At 43.8% G+C, this 25,419-nt stretch overlaps 1 protein-coding gene across 1 annotated transcript in view; it reads left to right on the top strand.

The window, feature by feature from the left end:
• The first annotated feature begins 791 nt into the window (after nucleotides 1–791).
• Nucleotides 792–25,419, top strand: part of SMPDL3B (sphingomyelin phosphodiesterase acid like 3B) — a 29,888-nt gene continuing 5,260 nt past the window's right edge. The window contains 7 exon segments of the mRNA XM_069078257.1: nucleotides 792–1,042; nucleotides 10,995–11,208; nucleotides 12,854–12,951; nucleotides 16,694–16,837; nucleotides 19,659–19,831; nucleotides 21,034–21,214; nucleotides 25,171–25,304. Coding sequence (XP_068934358.1) covers nucleotides 982–1,042; nucleotides 10,995–11,208; nucleotides 12,854–12,951; nucleotides 16,694–16,837; nucleotides 19,659–19,831; nucleotides 21,034–21,214; nucleotides 25,171–25,304 — 1,005 coding nt within the window. The 5' untranslated portion in view covers nucleotides 792–981.

The following is a 25,419-nucleotide window of genomic DNA, read 5'->3' as shown; positions in this document are numbered from 1 at the left end:
TGCTGAGTGAAGAGAGCAGAATCAGGAGATCAGCATACACAGTAACAGCAACAGTGTGTGATGATCAACTATGATTGACTTAGTTCTTCTCAGCAATACAATGATCCAAGACAATTCCAAAAGACTCACGCTGGAAAATGCTATCCATTGCCAGAAAAAGAGCTATGGAGTCTGAATACAGATTGTAGCATACTATTTTCATTTTTTGTTTTGTTTTGTCTTCTGCCTTTTCCCTTTTGTTCCATTTCTTCTTTCACAACACGACTAATGTGGAAAGACATTTGCATATTTCACATACATACAATATGTTAACATGTGTCACATACATGTAATATTTCCCTGTGTTACGTGCATGTAATATGTTTGCATGCATCACACATGTATAATCTATATCAGATTGCTTGCTGTCTTGGGGAGGGGGGATGAAAAGGAGGGAGGGAGAAAAAATTGAAACTCAAAATCTTATTTTAAAGAATGAATACTGTATTCATGTTATTGTCCCAACAACTCTAAGAGGTGGGTGTTATTATTTATTATCATCTTTACTTATAATGAAGATCGAGGGCAAGCAATCTTGGCCATCATTATACATCACCTAACACATTTATGAGGGTGATTTTTAAGTAAGACGTACTTGGTTTATGCATTTCTCAGGAGTACAAGTACATTTGGAGTGCCTTGAAGAACAGGCCCTACTGCAGTACAAAGTACAAAGTACCTTTTCATTTGAATTCTCTGCCTTCTCAGCCTTCTCTGTGTACCCATTCTGTCCCGCCCAGTACACACCCTACAGGTTAGAAGAAGAGTTCACCAATTAGTGGTCTGATTATTCAGAGTATCAAAGACTGAACAGAAAGTTCTGCTTCTCAGACAACCATCCAGAACTGACTGATTAGTTCCAACACCTCCAGAGTCAACTACAATCTTAGACCTGAAAAAATCTTAGAACAGTGAAAGACTTTCAGAAGAGAACTCAAAAGCATGAGATGCCTGAAGCTTCTGCTTTTTCTGGTACACTGGAGAGTCACAGGAGCTGTTCCAGGTAATACCGTAGATAGATGGTGATCTTTCACTTATATAATTCATTGCCTCTCTCTGTCACAGGGGATCTGCTTTTCCAGGCTGCTCCCCCCCCCCCCAAAAAAAAAAGAGTGCTTAAGAATAGTGGAGCTAATGTTAAATTTAGAATTCCCAAGTCAAAAAGCTGGGAAGAAGAATATTGTGTTTGGAAATTGTGCCTCCTCAGAAATCCTCCTCTGATGCCTCACTGTGTCATGGAGGTGATCCTGGGTTCTCCAAAGCTGTTGCAGTGAAAGATGAATCCTGGCAGGTCTGCTCATGCTGGGAAGGCTTCTTCTAGTCGTCTTAAAAACCAGTTGGCCTGACTTCAGAGAAGTCATCACCTGGCTAGCAGGTAATGACTGTTTGAGGGGTTTGACCATGTCAATTCAAGAAACCATGTGCTGGGGGTAAGAAGGATGTATGGTTTATATCACTGAAGGGAATACCTAAATGGAAAAAGAAATCATGGATCTTTTGAACTGATGGGTCACAGAGCCTGGAGAGAAAAGAAAGGTTGATTGATGGCGATGTTTGTTGATCTGGAGACTGGAGAGACAGCTAGCTGTGGGAGTGAAAAACAATGAGCATGGCCCAGATCTTTGTTACTGAGAACAGAAAGGGATGGGAGTTTGTGAGTTAAGCTGCCACCAGGTTGAAAGAGTCAGGACGTAGGAAGGGAATGTGTTCTGGTCAGATGCAGAATGAACAGGAAAGGTTGTTTGTGGAGCTTTTTGACTTTGAACCTGATTCATAGGTTAATTCATGGGTCAACATTCTCAGAGTAGGCTCCACAGACTCACTCTCCCCCCTCTCCAGGGGTCTCTCAGACCCTTTCAGGAGGTCTGCAAGGATAAAACTATTTTCATACTAATTCTAATATGTTATTGCCTATTAAAATGCTTCTCCCTTTTCCAACTACATATTTGTGTGAGGCAAGATACTCATATGCTTCAACCAAAACAACATATTATGACAGATTGAATACAGAAACAAATAGGAGAATCCAGCTGTCTTCCACTAAGCCAGACATTAAAGAGATGTGCAAAAATATGTAAAATGATGTCATTCTTCTCACTAAATGTTTTTGTTTCAGAAAATATGATTATTTTACATTAAATGTATGTTCTTTATATTAACACACAATGGGTTAATGAATTATGAATTTTAAATATAGATTTAAAATAAAATTTTAAATTTACTTAAATGAATTTTAAATGAATTAATACATACTTTAAAATTTATCCATTTAGATTTCTAATACAGTAAATATCGATAGATATAATCCACATCAACAAAAGCCCTTGGCGGTCCTTAATAAATTTTGAGAGTGTATAGGGGTCCTAAGATCAAAAAGTTTGAAGTATTGCTATCAGAGAGGGTTAGAACTGGAAGTTCCCTTAGAGACCATCTAGTCCAGGTATTCTTAACCTGTTTTGTGCCATGAATTCCTTTGGTGACAGTCTGGATCCCTTCTCAGAATCATGTATTTTAATATATGAGATAAAATATCTAGGATTTCAAAGGAAATTATATATATATATATTTTTTTTGCTTTTTGGAGGAGGGAAGGCAGGGTAATTGGGGTTAAGCAACTTGCCCAAGGTCACATGGCTAGTAAATGTTAAGTATCTGAAGCCACATTTGAACTCAGGTCGTCCTGACTCCAGGGCCAGTGCTCTATTCACTTCACCACCTAGCCACCCCAAAGGAAATTAATTTTATTGAAATATCATCATTAAAATATTTTTTAAAAAGCTAACAAGTCCACAAACCCCAGGTTAAGAACCCCTGATTTAGTCTAATACTCTTATTTTATTTTATTTTTATTTAATGTCTTTTGTTTTTATATCACTCACATTTTTCAGTATATACCTTTCACTGCCAAGGAATTATCGTTTATAACAAAAAATAATATCAAGAGAGAAAAAAAAGAAAAATCCAAGAGGGAAGAACAGTTCAGCTAAACTAAGCAATACATGAAACAAATCTGATATTATGAGAGCTAGTAGCATTTAATTAGCGCTTTAAGGTTTGCACAGTGCTTTACAAATATTTCATTTGATCTTGACAACCCTGGGAAGTAGGTGCCGTTATTATCCTCATTTGTGGCGGTGTTCAATCGTGGCCAACTCTGTGAATCCAGCAATGCTGTCCGTGGGGTATTCTTGGCACAGAGAGTGGAGTCGTTTGCCATTTCTTTTTCCAGTGGATTAAGACAAGCAAAGGTTAAGTGACCTGCCAGGGTGACACAGGTAGTATGTATCAAAGTCCAGATTAGAACTCAGGTCTTCCTGACTCCAGGCCCAGTGCTCTAAGCATTGAGACGCCTGGCTGCCTCTAAACAATCCCAGAAGTCTTTTCAAAAAATAGTGTGATTTCCCTTGTGGCTAGTGACCAAAACTAGATCAGAGTCATCATTATCTGTCTCTTCATATGACCGAGAGTTGATTTGTATAAAAACAGAACTTGGGAGTGAAAAAAGGAACCAGAATAGATTTTCTATTGAACCCCTTCTAAAGTGTGGTTTCCTCATCTGCCTTCAGGGTGTGTGAGGGGTAAGGAAGCTGATCAGAGAAGATAATGAGGTCAGGAAAAGTCCTCCACTGTAGTTGGGACCTGCCAAGGCTCAGCAGAGCCTAATTAAAGCTCCAAGGGAAAACACTGCTTTCTTCTCACTCATTCTGCTCCTTTGTTGTTCAGCTGTGTTCAGTCATGCCTGACTGTAGCCCCGTTTGGGGTTTTCTTGGCAGAGACACTGGAATGATTTGCCATTTCCTTCTCCAGCTGATTTTACAGATGAGGAAACTGAGGCAAATAGAGGTTAAGTGACTTGCCCAAAGTCACACAGCTAATAAATGTCTGAGGCTGGATTTGAACTCAGGTCTTCCTGACTCTAGGCCTGGTATTCTATGTACTGCCCAACCTAGCTGCTAAAGCCACCCAAGCTAAAACTAGATTATTGCTGTCTCCTCACTCATTCAGCTCCTACACATCAACAAAAAGTCAGTCTCTAGGAGAATGTGTTCTCTTTGGTTCAGACCTTAGCCAGATCCCTGTTTTCCTTAGAGATACACTGCCCCCTTGTGTTTCTCTGGCACCTTTGCAGTATCAGTAGGGACATGTGAAAAAGGCATCGACAGATTTAGAGGTCAGAGCTTGGAAGGACCATGCCTCCTGTCTTCCCAGACTTCACTCCCCTCCATACACTCCATGGCTCAGCTACAATGACCTTCTTTTTTTTTTTTTTTTTTAAAGCAATCGGGGTTAAGTAACTTGCTCAAGTTTACACAGCCAGTTATTTCTGGGTGTGGTGCTGAGTATCTGAGCCCAGATTTGATCCAGGTTATCTCAACACTGGAGCCGGTTCTCTTACTCGCTGAGCCACCTGGCCGCCCCTAAGCAATTGGGGTTAAGTAACTTGCTCAAGGTTACACAGCCAGGTGTTTCTGGGTGGGTGTTAAGTGTCTGATCCAGGGATTCGATCTCCAGGTCTTCTCAACACTGCAGCTGGTGCTCTTACTCGCTGTGCTACCTGGCCGCCCAACGCTGACCTTCTTGCTGGCCCTTGCACACAACTCTCCAACTCTGTCTCTCTTCTGGTTGTCTGATGCCTGGAATGCTTTCCCTCTACCTTCTGGCTTTCTTCAAGATTCAGATCAAATCCCAAATTAGATTGAAGACCTTTCCTAGACATCTCTCTCTTCCTACTTCCCCCTTCTGCTTGTGACTTCCCTGGAGATTACCTTCCATCCTTCCATTTACTCTCTGGAGAGATATATAAGTAGATAGACCTATATAGACATAAAATAAATGTTACTGTAGTAGGAACTATGTCAGCTATGACACTTGTTGTTCAGTGGTTTTCAGTCAGTTCCAGCTCTCTGTGACCCCATTTGGGGTTCTCTTGGCAAAGATACTGGTGTGGTTTGCCATTTGCTTCTCCAGCTCATTTGACAGGTGAGGAAACTGAGGCAAACAGGGTGAAATGACTTTCCTAGGGTGTAGCAGCAAGCACCCCAGCATCCCCAGGGTGGCTAACAGCACAGGTTCTTAGATCTGCTTTTCTAAAGGAAAGCAACTCAAAATGAGTTAATGATCTTGCTTTAATCAAACATGTCTTTTACCTAGTTCAGGGGAAAAAGGCAGCACCCCAAACTTCAGAGTATACGGAGGTTACAAGCAAACATTTCAGCAGACAGGCCTCCACCTGTCCAACCATTACATCCATACCTAGTCACAGTTACCAGAGAGGGAAGCATCAATATCTGGGTTTTCAAAACTGGGGGTCTCTCAATGGCTGCCCAGAGTCTCTTCTGGTCAAATCACACAACACTTCTCAAAGTGAGCCCCAAAACAAAGCCTCCCATCAAGGTTTATATAGCCTTCTCCAGGTTCAGAGAATGTAACAACCCTCTTGACCCACTGCCCAATCACATAGAAGATGTAACTATGGCTCAGGTCATCTTCAGGGTCCTAGGCTGTTCTCAGACAAAGCTAATAGGGCTCACTGGCCCTTTAAGAAGAAGTGATTAACAGGTCTGATACCCTGGGTAGGCCTGTAAAACATACCAGTGAGTTACCCATGGGCAGTAAGTTGTGTGGGCCTAATATAATATATATGTATATTTATGTGTGTGTATATATATATAATATGTATATATGTATATGAATATATATCTATAGAAAGAGTTTTTGTTGTTGTATAGATATATACATACACATACGCAAAGATGCATGTATATTTAAGTATATATTACTTAGTTGTTTGCATTTTCCTCCCCCATTAGAATATGAACTCCTTGAAGGTGGTTTTTGCCTTTTTTTATGTCCCTAGTTCTTACTTAGCTAATAAGCACTTAATAAATGTTTGTTATTGACTGCTGAGCCCCATAGGAGGACCATGATTCACCTAGTTACCCAGAAAGTTGGTGTTGGAGCCCAAACTGGGTTCAAGTCTCATATCCCAAAGTTCTTTCTACTGGGGATCCCAGTCAGCCCCTCTCCTAGAGTACCTCCCTCCAGTGGAGACGGGAACATACACAGTCACTTGGAGTATAATTTTGAAGTAGGTGTAAATTCACGTGGTCACTCAGAAAAGCCGACTCATTTTTAAGGCACCCAAAAATCATAGCCCATGAGTGTTCAACAACGTTTATTTTTACTAGTGAACCTCTCACTTCTGCATGGGGGTGGGTGGGATGTAATCATACTTGTTCTTTATAATTTTGCAATCTTCACTTTTGATGTGTGTGTGTATGTGTGGTTGTTTTTTACATTTTCATTGTCACAGTCATTGTGTATATTTTCTTGGTTCTGTTTACTTCACTCTGCATCAATTCATATAGACCTTTCTCTGTATTTATCACACATAACATTTCTTATACCATAGCAATATTCCATTACATTCATGTACCACAATTTGTTTAGCTATTCCCCATTTGATGGGCATATACTTTGTTTCCAAATCTTTGCCATCATAAAACATGTTGCTATTAACATTTTGCTGTATTTAGAAGCTTTTTTTTTTAAATCAATGGCCTCCTTGGAATATAAACTTAGTAGCGGACTCTCTGGATCAAAGAATATAGAAGTTTTAGTCACTTTATTTGAATAATCCAAAATGCTTTCCAAATAGTTGTACTGATTCACAACTCCAAGACAGGTTCTGAGAACTGTCCAGTGAACTGTTTGAAGACCATTCAGTCAGTCAACTCCCCTTAGAAGTAATTAGGTTAGGGGGAGCAGTGAAGAGAGTACTGGCCCTGGACTCAGGAGGACCTGAGTTCAAATTCGGCCTCAGACACTTAACACTTACTAGCTATGTGATCTTGAGCAAGTCACTTAACCCCAATTGCCCTGCCCTCCACCCTCCAAAAAGAAAAAAAAAAGTAATTAGGTTCACAAGGCTTCAAAACATAGCAGTTTAGTTTGCATAGTAAAGGACTCAAAAAGCATTCATGTCTGAGCCCATAGATAGCTAAGACCCTTTGCCCTCTTGAGGGTAGAGGGGGCTCCTCTACCCCTAAGAAGCTGTAGCTACTGTGACTATCCTGGGTGGGCCATGCGCAAAGGGGCAGAGCACTGTAGCTTGTTTTTCTTTTACTAGATATTCTCGTTGGTGCTCCCCTGTTGCTTCCCTCCATTCCCTGGCAGGCATCATCATGGTGCTTTTCACTGAAGTCACCATCCTTGGCTCTGCTGTTCCCCACTATTTGGCTTCCCCCAGCAGACGGCGCTAGTTACCTCCTCTTCAAGTACCAGCTCTTGAGCAGCTGGACCTCAGGTTAGAGTTAGTTAATGCTGGAATCTCTCCTGATTGTGTTAATAGCATTTTTTTTCCCCTCTAACTCTAGGACACAAAAAACTTCTGGCCTATTTTAAACTTTCTGTGTTTTATGCCTGGATCCCGCAATCTTCCCCACAAAGGATCTCTTCATGTGGTCATGAAAGTGCTGCTTTCTTGGATCACTCAAATAGCTGTTTTTCTGTTCTGGGTCAGTTCATAGACCCTTACCTTCTCTTTCCAGTCATCACTGAATTGTTTGGGTTTAGGAAAGAGAGAGAGAGAGAGACAGACAGACAGACAGACAGAGACAGAGAGACAGAGAGACAGAGACAGAGAAGGAGGGAGAGAGAGACAGAGAGAGAGAGAGAGAAGGAGGGAGGGAGAGAGAGAAGGAGGGAGGGAGAGAGAGAAGAAAAGGAGAGAAAAAAGAAGAAAGGAAAGAAGAAAGAAAAATAAGGAAGGAGAGAAAGAAAGAAAGAGAAAGAAGGGAAGGAAGGAAGGAAGGAAGGAAGGAAGGAAGGAAGGAAGGAAGGAAGGAAGGAAGGAAGGAAGGAAGGAAGGAAGGAAGAGTTCCAGTTTCAGTACTCGACAGTGGTGGTTGTTTGTTTATCCTTCATTCATTCTCTGGGAGAACTCCTCAAGGAGCTCATGCCATGACATGCAAGCGAATTCACTTATTGACTTTGGGGTTTACAATCTAAAGAGGAAGACAATATGCAAATAAATATATATAAAGCAAGCTGTGTACAGGACAAATAGGAAATAATTAAAAGAGGAAAAACCCTGGAATTAAGATTGGGGAAAGCTTTCTGTAGAAGATGGAATGTTAAGGGGTGGCCAGGTAGCACAGTGAGTAAGAGCACCGGCCCCAGTGTCGGGATGACCTGGGGATCAACTCCTGGGCTCAGATACTTAGCACCCACCCAGAAACACCTGGCCGTGTAACCTTGAGCAAGTTACTTACCCCAATTGCTTTAAAAAAAAAAAGAAGATGGAATGTTAGTTGATACTTGAAGGAAGCCAGGAAGGTCAGGAATCAATGTTACTTTCCTCACTTTTTTTCATTAAATATAGTTATTTTTCATAAAAACATGTTATTTACATTAATATGTTATGTTAATAGCAATGGGTTTACTGCTATTTTAATGAATTTGTAATTTTGTTTTAATGTGCCACATATTGATAAAGATAACCCACCTAAACAAAAGAGAATTGCTGATCTGGTCAAGAACACCATGACTCAGTTCTGCCAGCCCCCTTGGGCTGTTTCTGAGAGATTTCCAAAAAAAAAGAGAAGGGGTAGAGCTTTCAGCTTAGGTGTCAGTGGGAGCAGCCCACTGAGACTGTGACTCAGAGACAGAGGCAGCCCCTTGATATATATAGACTTGGGAGTCATCTGCAGAGGATGAGAGAAGGTGGAGTGGCACAAGTGATCTCATCTATCCTGTGTCTTCCAGCACATTGCCCCCTCTATCATCTCCACTCTCTTATTTTTTATAGGATTGTTGAGAGGTTATATTTGTAAGGCATTTGTAAAGCCTGGCACATAGTAGGCTGGTTATCCTCCTCCTCTTCCCCCGCCTCCTCATCATCATCTCTCACTTATCTTCAATCTCTTCATAACTCCTGGCTCTTTTCCTATTGCCTACAAACATGTTCATGTTTCTTCTCATCCTCCCTCAAAGAAAGCCTCACTTCATCCATCCAAATTACCAAGGGTCATTTTTGTTGTTGTTCAATTGTTTGTCAGTTGTGTCCGACCCCCATTTGGGATTTTCTTGGCAGATGCTGGAGTGGTTTGCCGGTTCCTTCTCCAGCTCATTTTACAGATGAGGAAACTGAGGCAAACAGGGTGGAGTGACTTGCCCAGGGTCATACAGCTAGATGAACTCAGGTCTTCCTAACTACAAGGCCAGAGCTCTATCCACTGAGCCAGCTATGTGCCCATACCAAGAATCATAGGTTCATAGAATTTGGAGCTGTCAGGGACCTTGGAAATCCTCTAATACCTAGGATCCCAAGTTAAGCCCCTTTTCCCACCTTCATTTTACAGAGAAGGAGGCTGAGCCCCAGAGAGGTTAATTGATTTGCAATAAATACCAGATTTGGGATTGAGACCCATGTCCTCTGATCCAAAGGTTAGTTCTCTTGCCATGATACCACAGATAATAAGCTAGTAGGGGCCTTATGGACCCTTTCTAAGACCACAATCCATTACTTTGTATTGATCTTATACCTACAGATTTAGCAGACATGGGGGTAAGGGTTATTCTTGTGTTTACTTCGTGTTGCCATAGCTTTGCACATTGACTGGCACAAAGTAAATGCTTGTTGATCGATTGATTTCACACTATTCTTCCTCACCTGCTTCAAATTCCATCCAAACTTGCCTATTTGACATTCCCCATTTAGAATATTCTACATGGAGCCTCCATGCATTGGCAGAGACCAGCCCTCCCAGGCACCCTCATCTCCTCTGCCACTCAGCTTTGGAATTTCTGCTCTAAGGTTGTGCAGCCTTGATCAGCAATGTCAGAGCACAAACTCACCCAGCCCTGTACATCTAACAGGTTCCAGATGGACAACTCTGCCTGACCCTGGCTATGCCATCTGCCCTGTGGCAGGCATACACATCCACTTGCCATGTCTTACTCTGAGTATAACAAGCAAATCAACATTGTTATTGCTTCTGGAAAGAGCATTATAATCAACCTGCCCTATATCCCCATTCACCATCCCTGTGACTTCCCAGACCCCAACCAGCTCTCAAAATAAATATACAAGGGGTGGTTAGGTGGTGCAGTGAATAGAGCACTTTCCTTGGAGTCAGGAGGACCTGAGTTCAAATCTGGACTCAGACACTTAACACAAAAACTAGCCATATGACCTTGGGCAAGTCACTTAGCCCCAATTGCCCTGCCTTCACCCCTCCAAAAAGCAAATATATATATATATACAAGACAGACTGAAAGTTTAGCAATCAGTTTTCAGCAGTCACACCCTTGCAGAGCTATCTAATATACATATAATTCTTCCTCTGCGTAAATGGATAGGTCAGGAGACCTCTCTAGGAAAGTGATTTTTATGTAATGAGACTTTGCTCCCAGACAGAAGGAAAAGGGAGAGGGAGTCAGGAAGGAGGCCACACTCATGGTGGTAGAGGGCTGGTACATAGTTCAAGGATATGTGGGGGCTGAGGGCAGATGGGGAAAAGACAGATACATGGGGGCTGGGGGAGGGGCAGAGAGAAGCAAAAGTCTCCTCTCTCCGTAGGAGGTCTCAATCCAAGCCCCCATCCTGCTGTAGGCTTCTGTTTTTACTTGGAGGTTTTTTTTTGGGGGGGGGTTAGGTGGGAGGGGGAGGCTGGAGCATACCTAGCGGAGAGGCAGGAGCAGAGAGAGAGAGAGCGTAGTGCTATAGTAAAGATAACATAGGTGAGTTTTTTGGAAATGCAGAATTCTTTACATAAAGTCGAATTTGAGTACTGTGAATTGACATCCACTAATAACTGTCTGTATGTGAGGGCTATATCAATCCCGGCATGCACAGACAGACCCATTCATGCACAAGCGTTCATTCATTCATGGATTCATGCCCCGGGGAAGGAGGAGGACCGGCCATAAGAGACTGAGTTTCTCTCCCACAGGTCAGTTCTGGCACATCTCAGACTTGCACCTCGACCCAGAGTATAACGCCTCGGGTGCCCCACTCCAAGTGTGCCCATCGGCAGGCTCCCAGCCAGTGTCCAACGCAGGTGTGTGGGGGGATTATCTCTGCGATGCCCCCTGGATCCTCATCAACTCTTCCATATATGCCATGAAGGCAATCTTGCCCAGCCCGGACTTCATTCTCTGGACTGGGTGAGAACCTCTTCCTCAACAGAAATGCTGAATTCACCATCTTAGTCTGAAGCTTTAGCCATACGGCCACAGTCCTGTCTTGTAGGACTGCCTCAATGGCTATCTCAGCTTCAATCCAATGCAGCACTCATGAAGTACCTACCAATTAATAAACATTTATTAGGCTCCTACTATGTTCTAGGTACTATAGTGAGAACTAGGGACACAAAAAAGAAGCGAAAGAAAGTCAGAAAGAAAGAAAGAAAGAAAGAAAGAAAGAAAGAAAGAAAGAAAGAAAGAAAGAAAGAAAGAAAGAAAGAAAGAAAGAAAGAAAGAAAGAAAGAAAGAAAGAAAGAGAAAGAAAGAAAGAAAGAAAGAAAGAAAGAAAGAAAGAAAGAAAGGGAGGGAGGGAGGGAAGGAAGGAGGGAGGGAGGAAGGAAAGAAGGGAGGGAGGAAAGGAGGGAAGGAAGGAAAAGGAAAAGGAAAGGGGCACTAAGAGCCTCTTTTGTGCCAGGCACTTTACAAATATTATCTCATTTGTCCCTCACAACAACCCTGTAAGTGCCATTACTACCCCCATTCTATAGATGAGAAAACTGAGACAGACAGAGGTTAAGTGCCTTTCCCATGGTCACACAGCCAGTGACTATCTGAGGCTGGATTTGAAATCAGGTCATCCTGACTCCAGGCCCAGCCAAAGTGCTCACAGTCCAGTAGGAGGACAGAATCAGACTCCACAGACAGCTCCATCTATGCTTCTGGCAGTGATGAGGGTTAGAGAAGTGACTGGCTCAAGCTTATACAATGAGTGGCAGAGCCAAGTCTAGAACCCAGGCTGCTGCTGGACCTGGGTAATTTTTTTCTGACAAGAGAATCAGAGCCTAGAAAGGAGAGAAGATCTCATTTCACACATGCCTTTGGGATTTTGATCCTCTGAGGAATAAAGAAATTGTTATAGATGCTTGTATCCTGGTAATCAAAGGTTGCCCTTTGCTTTTGTCTCATTGCTTGTCTAGGCAGGGGACTTCCTTGTCTTGCCTGATGCCAGAGTGTATTCAGATTAATAGGACAGCTTCCATTTTGCCAGACACCCAGCAGTTCTGAGGTGGACCTGAGAAATTAGGTTAGTTTTAGGGTGTAGAGTCAAAATGCTATCATGGAAGAAATAAAAACCCAACCAAAAATACCCCTGTGTGTCTGAGGCGTACTCTCTAGCACATCTCAAACTCTGGGATTTATGCTTTTCCTTACACTGTGACAAGCTCCTTATTAGATGGTAGGCAGGGACTGTTTTTGCCTTGCTTTGTGTTCTGAGCACCTTGGCACATCACAGGGATTCAGTAAATGGGGGTGGTGGTGGTAGTGGTGTCCAGGACAGAGAAGGGCCATGAAAGTTCCTGAGGCAGCTCTCACATTTCTGATCCATGTTGGGGTAGCAGCTCTCAACCAGAGTCCTGAGTTGAGGCCAGATTCCTGGGATTCTACAGGATAAGGCTGGTGTGGTCCTGGTGTCTTCCCCTCCAAATCAATGGATCCTAGTTGAGTATACATTGGCCTTGTTGTCTCCACCATAGTATCTGCACCATAATGGGCTACAGTTTGTTATCTGAGGCTCCCCATTCTCTGTGTCCCTGGTCTTACATTCTGCATTGGCTTGACTTTGCAGTGATGATACACCTCACGTCCCTGATGAAAAGCTGGGAGAAGAAGCTGTGTTGAAAATAGTGAAACGTGTGACAGATCTCATTCAGTTAGTATTTCCAGGTAAGATTCAACCAATTCAACCAATCAACCAATTAACAAGGACTCATTGAGGACAGGCTTGTTTTTGCTCACCTGCTGTATGTTTCCAAGGCCTGTGATTTTGTTAGGGTGGTGTAATGGAAATGCAAATTTAAAGATCTTCCCTGCCCCTAGGCTAAAGTGCACCTGGAGCCTGGGGTGGGAAGCTTGTTTTTCAGTAGATACTTTTTGATTGGCCAGTGGGTCAATAAGGTTGTTATATTCTCTGAGCCAGGAGAAGGCTATATAAGCCCTGATGTGAGGCTTTGTTTTGGGGCTCACTTTGAGAAGTGTTCTGTGATTTGATATGGATTCTGGGAAGCCGTTGTCCTGAGGGCCCCCCCCTTTGAGAAAACCCAGATGTTGAAACCCAGATGTTGACTGGGTATGGATGTAATGGTTGGACAGTTTGAAATCTGTCTACTAGATCTGTTTCTGTCTTGATAATTCTGTGTACTTTGAAGTTCAGGGTGCTGATCTTTTCCCCTGAACAAGGTAAACGATATATGTCTGACTGATTAAAGTAAGCTTGTTAACCCATTTTGAGTTGCTTTCCTTTATCAAAGCAGATCCAAGAACCTGTATTGGCAGCAAACCCTGAGGACGCTTGGGGTGCTTGCTGCTGCAGGTGGGCACCTCTTCCTCTGGTACACATGCAACCACCCCATAGCTTAGCAGCCCATTTTCATGATTTGCTATGGCAAAAAATAAAATAAAATTATCCTTGGTGGCAGCCAGTCTTCTGCTAGGCTGGTCTATAGGTCTCAGGTACCCGGTTCCTCTCCAGCATGTCCTCAGGGCTGCCTTAGCATGAAGCTACTAAAGTTTCTGCACTGTTGGAATAGCTTTCAAGACCACTGTCTCCTCTGTGCCATGAGGAGGCAAGGGAAGAAGGTTTTAATGGAAGGTTTGGGTCTCTGTGGGATACAAAAGAATTAGATGAAAGGTTTTTTCCCCACAATCAGTCAACAAACATTTATTAAGCACCTACTCTGTGTCAGACCCTGTGCCAAGTGTTACAAAGACAAAGACAAAAATGAAAGTCCCAGACCTCAAGGAACTTATGGGAGAGAGACGAGCTACCACATAAAGAATAACACAAAAATACATGCAGATTAAAGGGAGGGTGATTGTAGAAGGAATGACACTAGCAGCTCAGACTGGGGAGAGAGAGAAATAGCCCAAGATGCACGTAGAAAAGTTGGTCTTAAGGGCGGCCAGGTGGCTCAGCGAGTAAGAGCACTGGCCCCAGTGTTGGGATGACCTGGGGATCAAATCTGGGCTCAGATACTTTGCACCACACCCAGAAATAACTGGCCGTGTAACCTTGAGCAAGTTACTTAACCCCGATTGACCAACGAAGGAGAGCACCTTACCACTAGTAGCTGGTGTGAAGAGGTCAAGAATGGGAGATGACCTCAGAGAGGTGTGGGATGGGGAGGAGGGGAGGCCAGGGACAGGGAGGAGGGGAGGTGAAGGACAAGGAGGAGGGGAGGCAAGGGACGGGAGGAGGGGAGGTGAGGGGGTTTTCTGATGGCTCTTTTTTGTTGAAGTCTGAGGGGAGGTCCTCAGCAGAGAAGATTTGGGGAGGGAGTGGTATGGGGAGGCAGGAGGAGAGGAGAAAGTGTATAGAACAGCTTTTGCATGGGATGAGAGATCAGAGAAGAGGAATGGGATTGCCTTGCTGTATAGTAAGGGTCCAAGGGAGATTGGCTAGCATAAGTTTGTAGTAGACTCAGTCAGCATAATGTCATAACTTCCAAAAGATACTTGCATTGTAGTTGGAAAAAGATAAGTGAACCAGGCATATCTTAAAAAGGAAGACCCAACACGACACCAGGGTTTCTGGAGCACCTGGTCATTTGGACCAGCACCAGCTGGTCATTTGAGATCAGCCTCTGATATGACAAGCTCAGGAAGCCTCCTTGCTGATGGACAGTGTGGTCTATGGATATACCCTGCTGTGGTCAAGGCCCCTTCTCTTCTCTCTTTACATCAATCAACCCATTAATCAATCATTCAATCATCAAATATTTATGAAGCAGTTACTGTATGCCAGGCCCTCTGCTAGATATTGGGCATAGAAAGACAAAAGGGAAAACATTCCAGGCTAGATAAATGGATCCAGGAATCATCTCCATAGAGATAACTGAACTCATCTCATCAGATTCTGATGAGATTACCAAGTGAGAAACAACATGTACATATACGGGTGTGTGTATGCACACACATATACATATATGTGCATGTATATGTCTATATGTGTATTTTATGTGTTTACTTATGTATGAATGCATCTCTTGTGTGTGGGTGTGTATATGAATCACCCCTGTTATGGGTAAGGGTTCAAATCATATATTCAGTTTCCATTGGTCACTACCTTCCCTCCTCATCTGTCCAGATGATTCCAAAGTTACACATTCTCTCCTTATCTTAGTTTTCTTTGACTTCACTCAAGGAGGTCGGAAATGGGAGCTACAAGATTTCCTTGAGCTCATAGTAAAGGTTTGAGGTCTTGTCAATAAACTCCCCTCTGATTAGAACCCCATGTCTACCATTTTGTTTTTGAGTTCAGAACATATTTGAATATCAGTAATTATTATAGTCATTTTTGAAATGGGGAAACAAAATTACCTATTGTTTGTGGCTTTTTCAAACAGAGGGAATGTTGAAACTATGACCAGAACTCAGGGTCTTCTGACTTGTGTCTTTTTTGTTGTTGCTGAGGTAATCAAGGTTAAGTGACTTGCCCAGGGTCAGACAGCTAGTAAAGTGTCTGAGGTTGGATTTGAACTCAGGTTCTCCTGACTCCAGGGCCACTGCTCTATCCATTGCACCCTAGCTACCCTGTCTTTTCCTGTTATTTAGATTGCTTACTCCTAGAGGTCAATAAGAACCTTGTCCTATTATAGAATAACTTTGATGTTCCAGCCAGACTTCATTGCTTGGCATTCCTTCTCCAGCCTTTTTTGTTCCAACCAAATTGGTCTACCTTCTCTTCCCTGTATGTGGGATTTCATTACCCCGCCCCCAGCCTTAGCTCCCCCACATGCCTAGGCTGTGTGCCCTTCTGCTCTCTGCCTTTTAGAATCCCTGGCTTCCTTGAAGGCTCAGCCTGTGAACTGTCTGCTATGGGAAGCCTGAGTTATTTATTTTAGTCCTTAGTGCCCCACCCCACCCCTCAAATGATCATGTATAAAATGGTCTCTATTTGAAGATAACCTAATAGTAATATTTACAAAACTCCAGAGCATAAGCGTCAAAATTGGGACAATGAGTAGCTTCAGCAAGGTAGCTGGATGCAAAATAAATCCGCAAAAATCATCACCATTTCTATACTGTCCTAACAAAACCAAAAAAGAAACCAATAATAAGAGAATAATATATGTGAAATGCTCTGCAAACTCAGAGTTTGCTATCTCAATAAGTAAAGTGCTAGCTATTTTTATTGCTACCATTATTATTCAAATGGAGCACGGCCAAGGGGAGGGCCCGTGATTCCAGTAAACCCAATGCAGCCTCCCTGTCCTTCCTCAGTAGCTTTGCAGTGGTTCAGTGGGGGTGAGGGGAGGGGGAGAGCTGAGACAGACTGATAAAATGAGGGCTTTTTAAATTACATCTATAGTTCAGTCATCCCCATTATCTCTTTTCCTCTTTAGTGAAGATAATTTTAAGAATGACATTTTAAAATGTTCTCAGTTTTCACTTTGTATTTTCTCCCTAGAAACTAAAGTCTACGCTGCTTTGGGAAATCATGATTTCCATCCCAAAAACCAGTTTCCAGCAGGAAGCAACAATATCTACAAGCAAGTAGCAGAATTATGGAGGCCATGGCTCAATGATGAATCAATCTCCCTGTTCAAAGAAGGTACCAAATGGTAGAGAAAAATAATACTTGGGCAACATCATATCTAAAAATGGCACACCTGATGGAGCTTTGGGGGGACCCATGTGCACCTGGAGCTGGCTTTCCCTGCATCTGGGGTAGGATGCATGGCTCATCTGTAGCCTCTCTCTAGGACCCCTTCTGACTTACAGGGATGGCAGAGTGGGGCCAGGAATGCAGTCTGGGGCCCTGGACCAGAAGCAAGCATACTTTCTCTAATTTCCTAGCCCAGGTAGGGATTGTGCCTGTGACCTTGGCCTCACTAGCACCAAACTCACCAGCCTCAGAGCTTAAGAGCCATAGGCAACAGTACCAGAAAGAGTCAGACTGAAGACAGTACTGAAAATGTGGTCCTGCCTAGAGCAGGGATGGCCACATTCCAGGTGCCAGGGCTTCAGGACCATCTCATTGCAGTTTCATGGTGTGGATTGTGGTGGCACCGTCTTAAAGAATCCAGACTCAGACCACCTGTCATCCAAGTATAGACATTTATTGCCTATTGCCCCTCAGAACCAGCAGCTTAGTAAGACAAGACATGCAATTTTATAGCATAATGATGTTGATTACACAACAGAAATGATGAATATTAAAAAGGAGGGGTTTGTTAAGGGATTAGGTAATGGGGAGGGGTCCCTTCTGTGGTTCTGTGGTTCCGTGGTCAAACATCCTGGTCATGCTGTTTTCTCATTGGCTAGCTATTGTGGTCCTGTCTGGTCAAGATGGTTAGTTATGTATTGTGGTCTTGGGCCAAGTGGATGATGTGATTGTGGTTGAGTATAAGGATACACCTGTTCAAATATGTGGATTGGATCTGGGGCCAGGGGCTCCCTAGGGGCAGTGGCTGTATTGAGTCCAGGGCCCTTAGGTGTGGTTAAAGCCAGATTGTGTGGTCAGATTGGGGCATGCCTGCTGTTCAGTGGGGGAAGTTAGAATACTGGGACTGGCAGCAACTTTATTAGGATTCCATCAATCTGATCCCCAAGCCTTGGATCTGGGTTGCAGTCTGATTCCAAATTTCAGAAAAATGCTTTCTTCCTATTTACGTACATACACATTTTACTATCATAATGACTTGAAAATCAATTAAAACAAAACAAAACAGCAAACCCAGATGGTACCACTAGATGGCAACAGCAGTGGGAAGTTGCCCATCCCCTCCAGCTTGGGTTTGGGCTCTGCCCCCAGAAGGCTGGGATAGAGAGGAGAAGGAGAGGAAGACAGAGAGCCAGGCCAGGAGGGAAGGGTGCTTATGTTTTGAGCCTTTCCAGAAGATTATTTGAGATTCTTCTGCAGAATCTCATTGATAATAAAGCTCATTGAGTCTAGATCTGAATATCGGGAATCAGAGCTCAAGGTACCTTTTTATTTACCCTCTATCCTCCCCACCCCCTACTTAAAAGCCAGAAAATGTGCCTGGCTCCCTAATTTGAGGGCGATTTTCTTGGATCCAAAGTAGATTCCCCCATACACAACACTTAGTAGTATTTTCTTTTTTTCCAATTACATGCAAAGATAGTTTTCAGCATTCACTTTTTACAAGATTTTGAGTTCCAAATTTTTCCCTCCCCAAGACAGCATGAATTCTGATATAGGCTATACATGTACAATCATATGAAACATATTTCCACATTAGTCATGTTGTGAAGGAAGAATCAGAACAAAAGAGAAAAATCACAAGAAAAAAAGAGAGAGCAAATAGTCTGCTTCACTCTGCATTCAGACTCCATGGTTCTTTCTCTGGATGTCGATAGCATTTTCTAACATGAGTTCCTTGAATTGTGTTAGAGAGATACTGCTTAGAAGAGCTAAGTCTATCAAAGTTGATCATTAAACAATGTTGCTGTTACTGTATACAATGTTCTGGTTCTGCCCACTTCACTCAGCATCAGGTCATATAAGTCTTTCCATGTTTTTCTTAAATCCATCTGCTCATCATTTCTTATGGAACAATAATATTCCATCACAATCATATACCACAACTTGTGCAGCCATTCCCCAACTTATGGGCATCCCCCCAATTTCCAATTCTTTTCCACCACAAAAAGAGCTGCTATAAATATTTTTGTGCTTGTGGGTCCTTTTCCCTTTTTTAGAATCTCTTTGGGAGATAGACTTAGTAGTGGTATTGTTGGGTCAGAGGGCATGCACAGTTTTCTAGCCCTTTGGACATAGTTCCAAATCCAAAGTAGATTTTTGGAGAAGAGGCTCAAGTTGAGATTTTTCTGACTTCTCCTTCATCCCCAGGCAGAAAAGCTTTGCAGCATCTTTGATAGGCAGCAATTTGGCTCCACCAGGAGCAGTGATATCTTAGATTAGCAAGGTTTCTGGGGAACCCAGTAGAAGGTCACTTACCCAGGGACTGTTAATGTCAATAAGCAGCCCAAGTCGTCTCCAGTGACCAATGTGGCAATAAGGAGACCTCATCTGCTGCTGGGGATGCAGGAGGAAACGGAAGTGAGGAGGACAGAAGTCCTATGGTCCTGGGGAAGGGACAAGACAAAGGAAGATGGAGCAAAGGGCACTGTCTGACCAAGTTGGAATGCTCTTTTGGGAGTCAGAATGTTGGCACTGGGAGGCCTAAGAGATCACTCTAGAGGAAGAAATTGAGCCAGAAGAGAGGGAGAGCCTGGCCCAGGGTCACACAGACAGTTAAGGGCAGAGCCTGGTCTCAGACCCAGCTCTCCTACCTCCCCCCTCCCCCAGAGTCTTGCTCTGTCTCCACTTAGAGCTGAAGGAGAAGATGGGGGCAGGGCAGGCCTGGGCACGCATGTCATCAGCTCTCTCTCTGGATGTGTTACCCCAGGTGCCTTCTATACGGAGAGGCTGCCTGGTCCAAATACGGCTGGACGCATCGTGGTTCTCAACACCAATCTATACTACACCAGCAATGAGCTGACAGCCGACCTGGACGACCCGGCCGGCCAGTTTCAGTGGCTGGATAATGTTCTGAGCAATGCATCCAGAGAAGGAGAAAAGGTAAGTAAATTGATTTCCTTCTGAGGGTGGCAGCCTACAGCCTGGCCTCCTCCCATCCTCCTGACCTCTCTTTTATTCAACAAACATTTACTGAGTACCTACTCTCTGCTTGACTTGGAGTCAGAAAGTCCTGATTTGTGTGACCTTCCCCTCCCACTTAACATTTTTTCAGTCTCAGTTTCTTCATCTGTAAAATGGGGATAATAATAGCACCAACCTGTAAGAATGGTCGGGAGGCTTAAAAAAGATAACACACAAGAAAGTACTTTGCAAATTTAAAGGGCTGTATAAATGATATCTGTCATTATCAGTTATTAGAATTTCAATGGTAGGGGCGGCCAGGTAGCACAGCAAATAAGAGCACCGGCTCCAGTGTTGAGAAGACCTGGAGATCGAATCCCGGGCTCAGACACTTAGCACCCACCCAGAAACACCTGGCCGTGTAACCTTGAGCAAGTTACTTAACCCCAATTGCTTAGGGGTGGCCAGGTGGCTCAGCCAGTAAGAGCACTGGCTCCAGTGTCGGGATGACCTGGATCAAATCCAGGTTCAGATACTCAGCACCACACCCAGAAATAACTGGCCGTGTAACCTTGAGCAAGTTACTTAACCCCTATTGCTTTAAAAAAAAAAAAAGAATTTCAATGGTAAGAGACAGGTCCAACCCACACCTTAATGGGAATCTCTTTATCATTCCCAAAGCTTGGTCATCAAGTTTCTACTTGAAGACCACCACTGAAGGTGGTTCCTCTCATTTATAGACAGCTCTAATTCTTAGGAACCTTTTTTCATGTTAAATCTGATCCCCAACACCTTACATCATGGCTGGCATACAGAAGGTGCCTTAATAAGTGCTTGTGACTGGATTAATTGAATAAGATTCCAGACCTAATGCTCTCTTTAGTGCTCTACCAAGCTGACCCAAGGTACAGTCAACCCTTCCCAGAGTCCCAAAATCAGAAGGGACTTCTCAGCTGGTAACTCATGGCTGGAGAGGACTCTGATCAGCCACAACCCCAGGAAGAGACCCTCTAGACGCCACATGAAGCCCTCCCAGGATGAGGAGGCCCATCCCACTTTGTGGCCTTTCAGGAGGCCCAGGACTTCATCGGGCAGGGATGGAGGGGAGGCGGGAAGGACAGAGGTATCTCTGAGTCTTCCCCTTTGGCACCCTGGAGAACCCGAACCCTTCCTTTTGTCAGGTGTACATCACTGGCCACGTGCCCCCTGGCTTCTTTGAGAAGACCCGAGATAAAGCGTGGTTCCGGCCCCACTTCAACCATCGCTACATGGACCTTATCAAGAAGCACCATCGTGTTATTGCTGGGCAGTTTTTTGGTCATCACCACACAGACAGCTTCCGGATGTTTTATGATGACACAGGCAGGTGTCCTGTCCTCCAGAGTGGCTTCAAGCTATGTCTTCTCCCTTTTTCAAGTAGCCTTCCCTTCCAAACTGCAGGGGTTTCTTTGGTCAGGGAACTGTCATTGTAGGTCTCTTGTTGTTCAGTCATTTCAGTCATGCCCAACTCTCTGTGACCCTCCTTGGGGTTTTCATGGCAGAGATACTGGAGTGGTTTGCCATCTCCTTCTCCAGCTCATTTTACAGATGAGAAAACTGAGGTGACTTGCCGAGGTTTCATACAGCTAGTAAGTATCTGTGGCCGGATTTGAACTCAGGTTCTCCTGACTCCAGGCTGGATGCTCTATCCACTGCACCACCCAGTTGCCCATAGGGCTCAGGAATCTCCTACATTTCTACATTTTGGTTCCATAAATTATGCCAACAAATCAAGGGCCTTCCATTGGTTCAGCACCACACTGGGTGATAGGGAAGATAAGTGGATAAGATAAGATTTAGGCCCTGCCCTCATGGAGGACACAGTCAGGTAGGGGAGAATAAGACATATCTGCAGACATACGTGCCGGGTTTGAGATGAACTTCTCTGGAGTACAAGGGCAGAAAGGTGGTCATTGTCTGGGAAGATTGGGAGGGGGCTTCCTGAAGGAGGCTGGCACTCGAGGAAGGTTTTAAAGGATGAGGAAGATCAAGAGGAGGCGATGGGAAGAAGGTAACAACATCACAGTGAGTAATGGAAGCCAAGGTATAAGTGGGGGTTGTGAGTAGTTCAGACTGGCTGTAATTTAGAGCCTGTAGAAAGAACCACCATGACATATGCTTAGAAGGGAAGGGCGGCAGAAAAAACAGATTTTGATCCACAGAAAACTTTTTTTATAAAAAGGAAGCAGAGGGGGGCGGAGCCAAGATGGCGTTGTAGAAGCATGACCTTCCTGCAGCTCCGGCTTCCACTCTCCCCAATCCATGTAAAACGGGGACTCTAAACAAACTTTGGAGCTGCAGAACCCACAAAATGACACAGAGAAGCTAATCTCCTGCTGAGAACAGCCCGGCAGGCCGGCAGGAATCGGCCAGCGCAGCGCTCTGGGAGCCGAGCCCAGCCCCACGCCAAGGCTTTAGCCCCAGGGCGGGCCTGACCAGCCGCCAGCCAGAGGGACTCCAGATCAGCAGCAGCTGTGGCCTGTTTCCAGATTTATCAACACATAGATGCGGACAAGGTGAGAGGCCAGTGCACTCTGGACTTTGGGACCCAGTAAGTGGGAGTGCGTGTCTTTTACCCCCGGGGCGAGAAACCGCTGAGACGCCAGCCAGCAAAGCCTGCAAGCGCCAGGTGGCGGCTTCAGCTCCTGGCCTGCAGAGCGTAGGGGGACCAAGCACCAGTCTGAGGGGTCATCGCTCTTGCTTTAACCTGCTTGGATCTGGATTGCAGTCTAGGGTGGAGGTCCTGGGGTGTGTGTCCAGCTTGCCAGAGCGTGTGGAGACCTCAGAGAGGGCACCCATCCAATACCTCCGGCAGCTGAGAAAACCCCAGCGTTTGGGACGAAAACTCCCCTGTCTGGTGGCAGTCCTACTGTGGCAAAAAGCCCAAAAGTCAAATAATTGAGTGGCAAAATGAGCAGGCAAAGGAAACAAAGCAGACAGAAGATTCCAATATTACACTCCTATTTTGGGGATAAGAAGGAGCAAGGCATGGAACAGGAGGAAATCAGTGAAGTCAGAACTCCTGCACCAAAAGCTTCAAAGGAAAATACAAGCTGGGTACAGGCCATAGAGGACCTTAAGAAGCAGATAAGAGAAGTGGAGGAAAAATTGGGAAAAGAAATGAGAACAATGCAAGAAAATTATGAAATTAAAGTCAACAGCCTGACTGAAGAAAATAATACCTTAAAAAACAGACTGACTCAAATGGCAAAGGAGGCTCAGAAAGGCAATGAGGAGAAGAATGCCTTAAAAAGTCGAATTTGCCAGATGGAAAAAGAATCTCTCAAAAGCTCACTGAGGAGAATCATTGCTTCAGAATTAGATTGGAGCAAATGGAAGCTAATGACTTTATGAGAAATCAAGATGCTGTTAAACAGATCCAAACAAATAAAAGAATAGAAGGCAATGTGAAATATCTCATGGGAAAAACCACTGACCTGGAAAATAGATCCAGGAGAGATAATTTAAAAATTATTGGACTGCCTGAGAGCCATGACCAAAGTAAGAGCCTGGAAAGCATCCTCCAGGAAGTTCTCAAAGAAAACTGCCCTGATGTTTTAGAACGAGAGGGCAAAATAGAGGTTGAAAGAATCCACCGATCACCTCCTGAAAAAGATCCCAAAAAGAAAACTCCTAGGAATATTATAGCCAGGTTCCAGAATTCGCAGATTAAGGAGAGAATATTACAAGCAGCCAGGAAGAAACAATTTGAATATTGTGGAAACACAATCAGGATAACCCAGGATCTGGCAGCTTCTACACTGAGGGATCGAAGGGCCTGGAATGTGATATTCCGGAGGTCAAGGGAGCTGGGATTAAAACCAAGAGTCACCTACCCAGCAAAACTGAGTATCCTGTTTCAGGGGAAAATATGGTCATTCAGTGGAATACAGGACTTTCAAGCATTCTTGCTGAAAAAACCAGAGCTGAATAGAAAATTTGACATTCAGATACAAGAAGCAAGAGAAGCATGAGAAGGTAAACAGGGAAAAGAAATCATAAGGAATTTATCAAAGTTGAACTATTTTTTTTTTAAGCAATTGGGGTTGAGTGGCTTGCTCAGGGTTGCATGGCCAGTTGTTGTTTCTGGGTGTGGTGCTGGGTGTCTGGGCCCGGATTTGATCCGGGTCGTCCCGGCACTGAGGCCGGTGCTCTTGCTTGCTGAGCCACTTGGCCAAAGTTGAACTATTAACATTCCTACATGGAAAAACAATAATTGTAACTTATGAAACTTTTCTCAGTAGTTGAAGGGATTAGAAATATATATATATATATTATATATATATATATATATATATATATATGTCTTTATATGAGGGTATGCAGGCATATGAATACATATGTGAATGTGTGTATATATGTTTACAGGTATACATAGATAGAGGGCACGGGACCAATTTAACAGGAAGGGATGATACTTAAAAGGTGAAATTAAGAGGTGAGAGGGATATAATTAGAGGAGATGGGGAGAGACAGAGTGGGGCAACTATCTCATACAGAAGAGGCAAGGGAAAATGGTTACAATGGAGGGGAAGAATAGGAAGGCAAAAGGGAATGGGTCAACCTTATTCCTATTGAATCTGGCTTGAGGAGGGAGGGAAATACACACTAAATAGGGGATCTCACCCTCCAGGAGAATAGGGGGGGAGGGGATGTGAGGGGGATGATGGAAGGGAGGGCAGGCTGGGGGGGAGGGAAGTTGGAAGCACCCACTTTTGAAAAGGGACAGGATCAAAGTAGAGAATAGAACAAGTGGGATGTGGGATAGGAGGGAGGGAAATATAGTCAGTCTTTTACAATATATCTGCTATGTTATTGTTTTGCATTAGCCACACATGTACAACCTATACTGAACTGCTTATCTTCCCAGTAAGGGTGGGTGATAAGGGAGGAAGGGAATGAATCTGGAATTCAAAGTTTTAAAATCAAATGTTTAAATATATATATACTATTATCAATATTGTTTTACATGTAATTGGGAAATATAGAGATCCACCATGCCCTACTGGAAAAGTTGAAACGGGTATGGGAGAAAATATGGGAGAGAGCAGATCAGAGGTGGGGATATCCTGTGGGATTGCTGTTTTGGGGGGATGGGTGGGGGAAAAACGGGGAGAAAATTTGTAACTCAAAATCTGGCGGAAACGAACGATGTAAATCAGAAGTTAATAAAGCATTAAAAAAAAAAAAAGGAAGCAGAGTGGGGCTAGATTCTAGACATCCTTCAATATGAGTGTCAGAAATATGAACTGGGCTTGTCTCTGACTTCTTCTGTAAAGGTGGCCCCATCAGTGTCATGTTCCTAGCTCCGGGGGTGAGTCCCTGGAAGACAACGCTTCCTGGGGTGAACAATGGTGCCAATAATCCTGGGATCCGAGTCTGGAACTATGATCGAGCCACCCTACAACTTCAGGTACACACAGGCATGGCCCCATCCAACTTAATTTAATTCAATGCAATAAGGATTTGTTACCCTCCTGCTGTGTGTGTGTGTGTGTGTGTGTGTGTGTGTGTGTGTGTGTGTGTGT

This window comes from Petaurus breviceps, unplaced genomic scaffold (assembly GCF_028583685.1).
Source record: "Petaurus breviceps papuanus isolate PSGF00001 unplaced genomic scaffold, PetGlider_PUasm1.0 91041, whole genome shotgun sequence".
Classification (NCBI taxonomy): Eukaryota; Metazoa; Chordata; class Mammalia; order Diprotodontia; family Petauridae; genus Petaurus; species Petaurus breviceps.
Note: the sequence above shows the minus strand (reverse complement) of the source record. Positions and strands in the feature narration are given on the sequence as shown.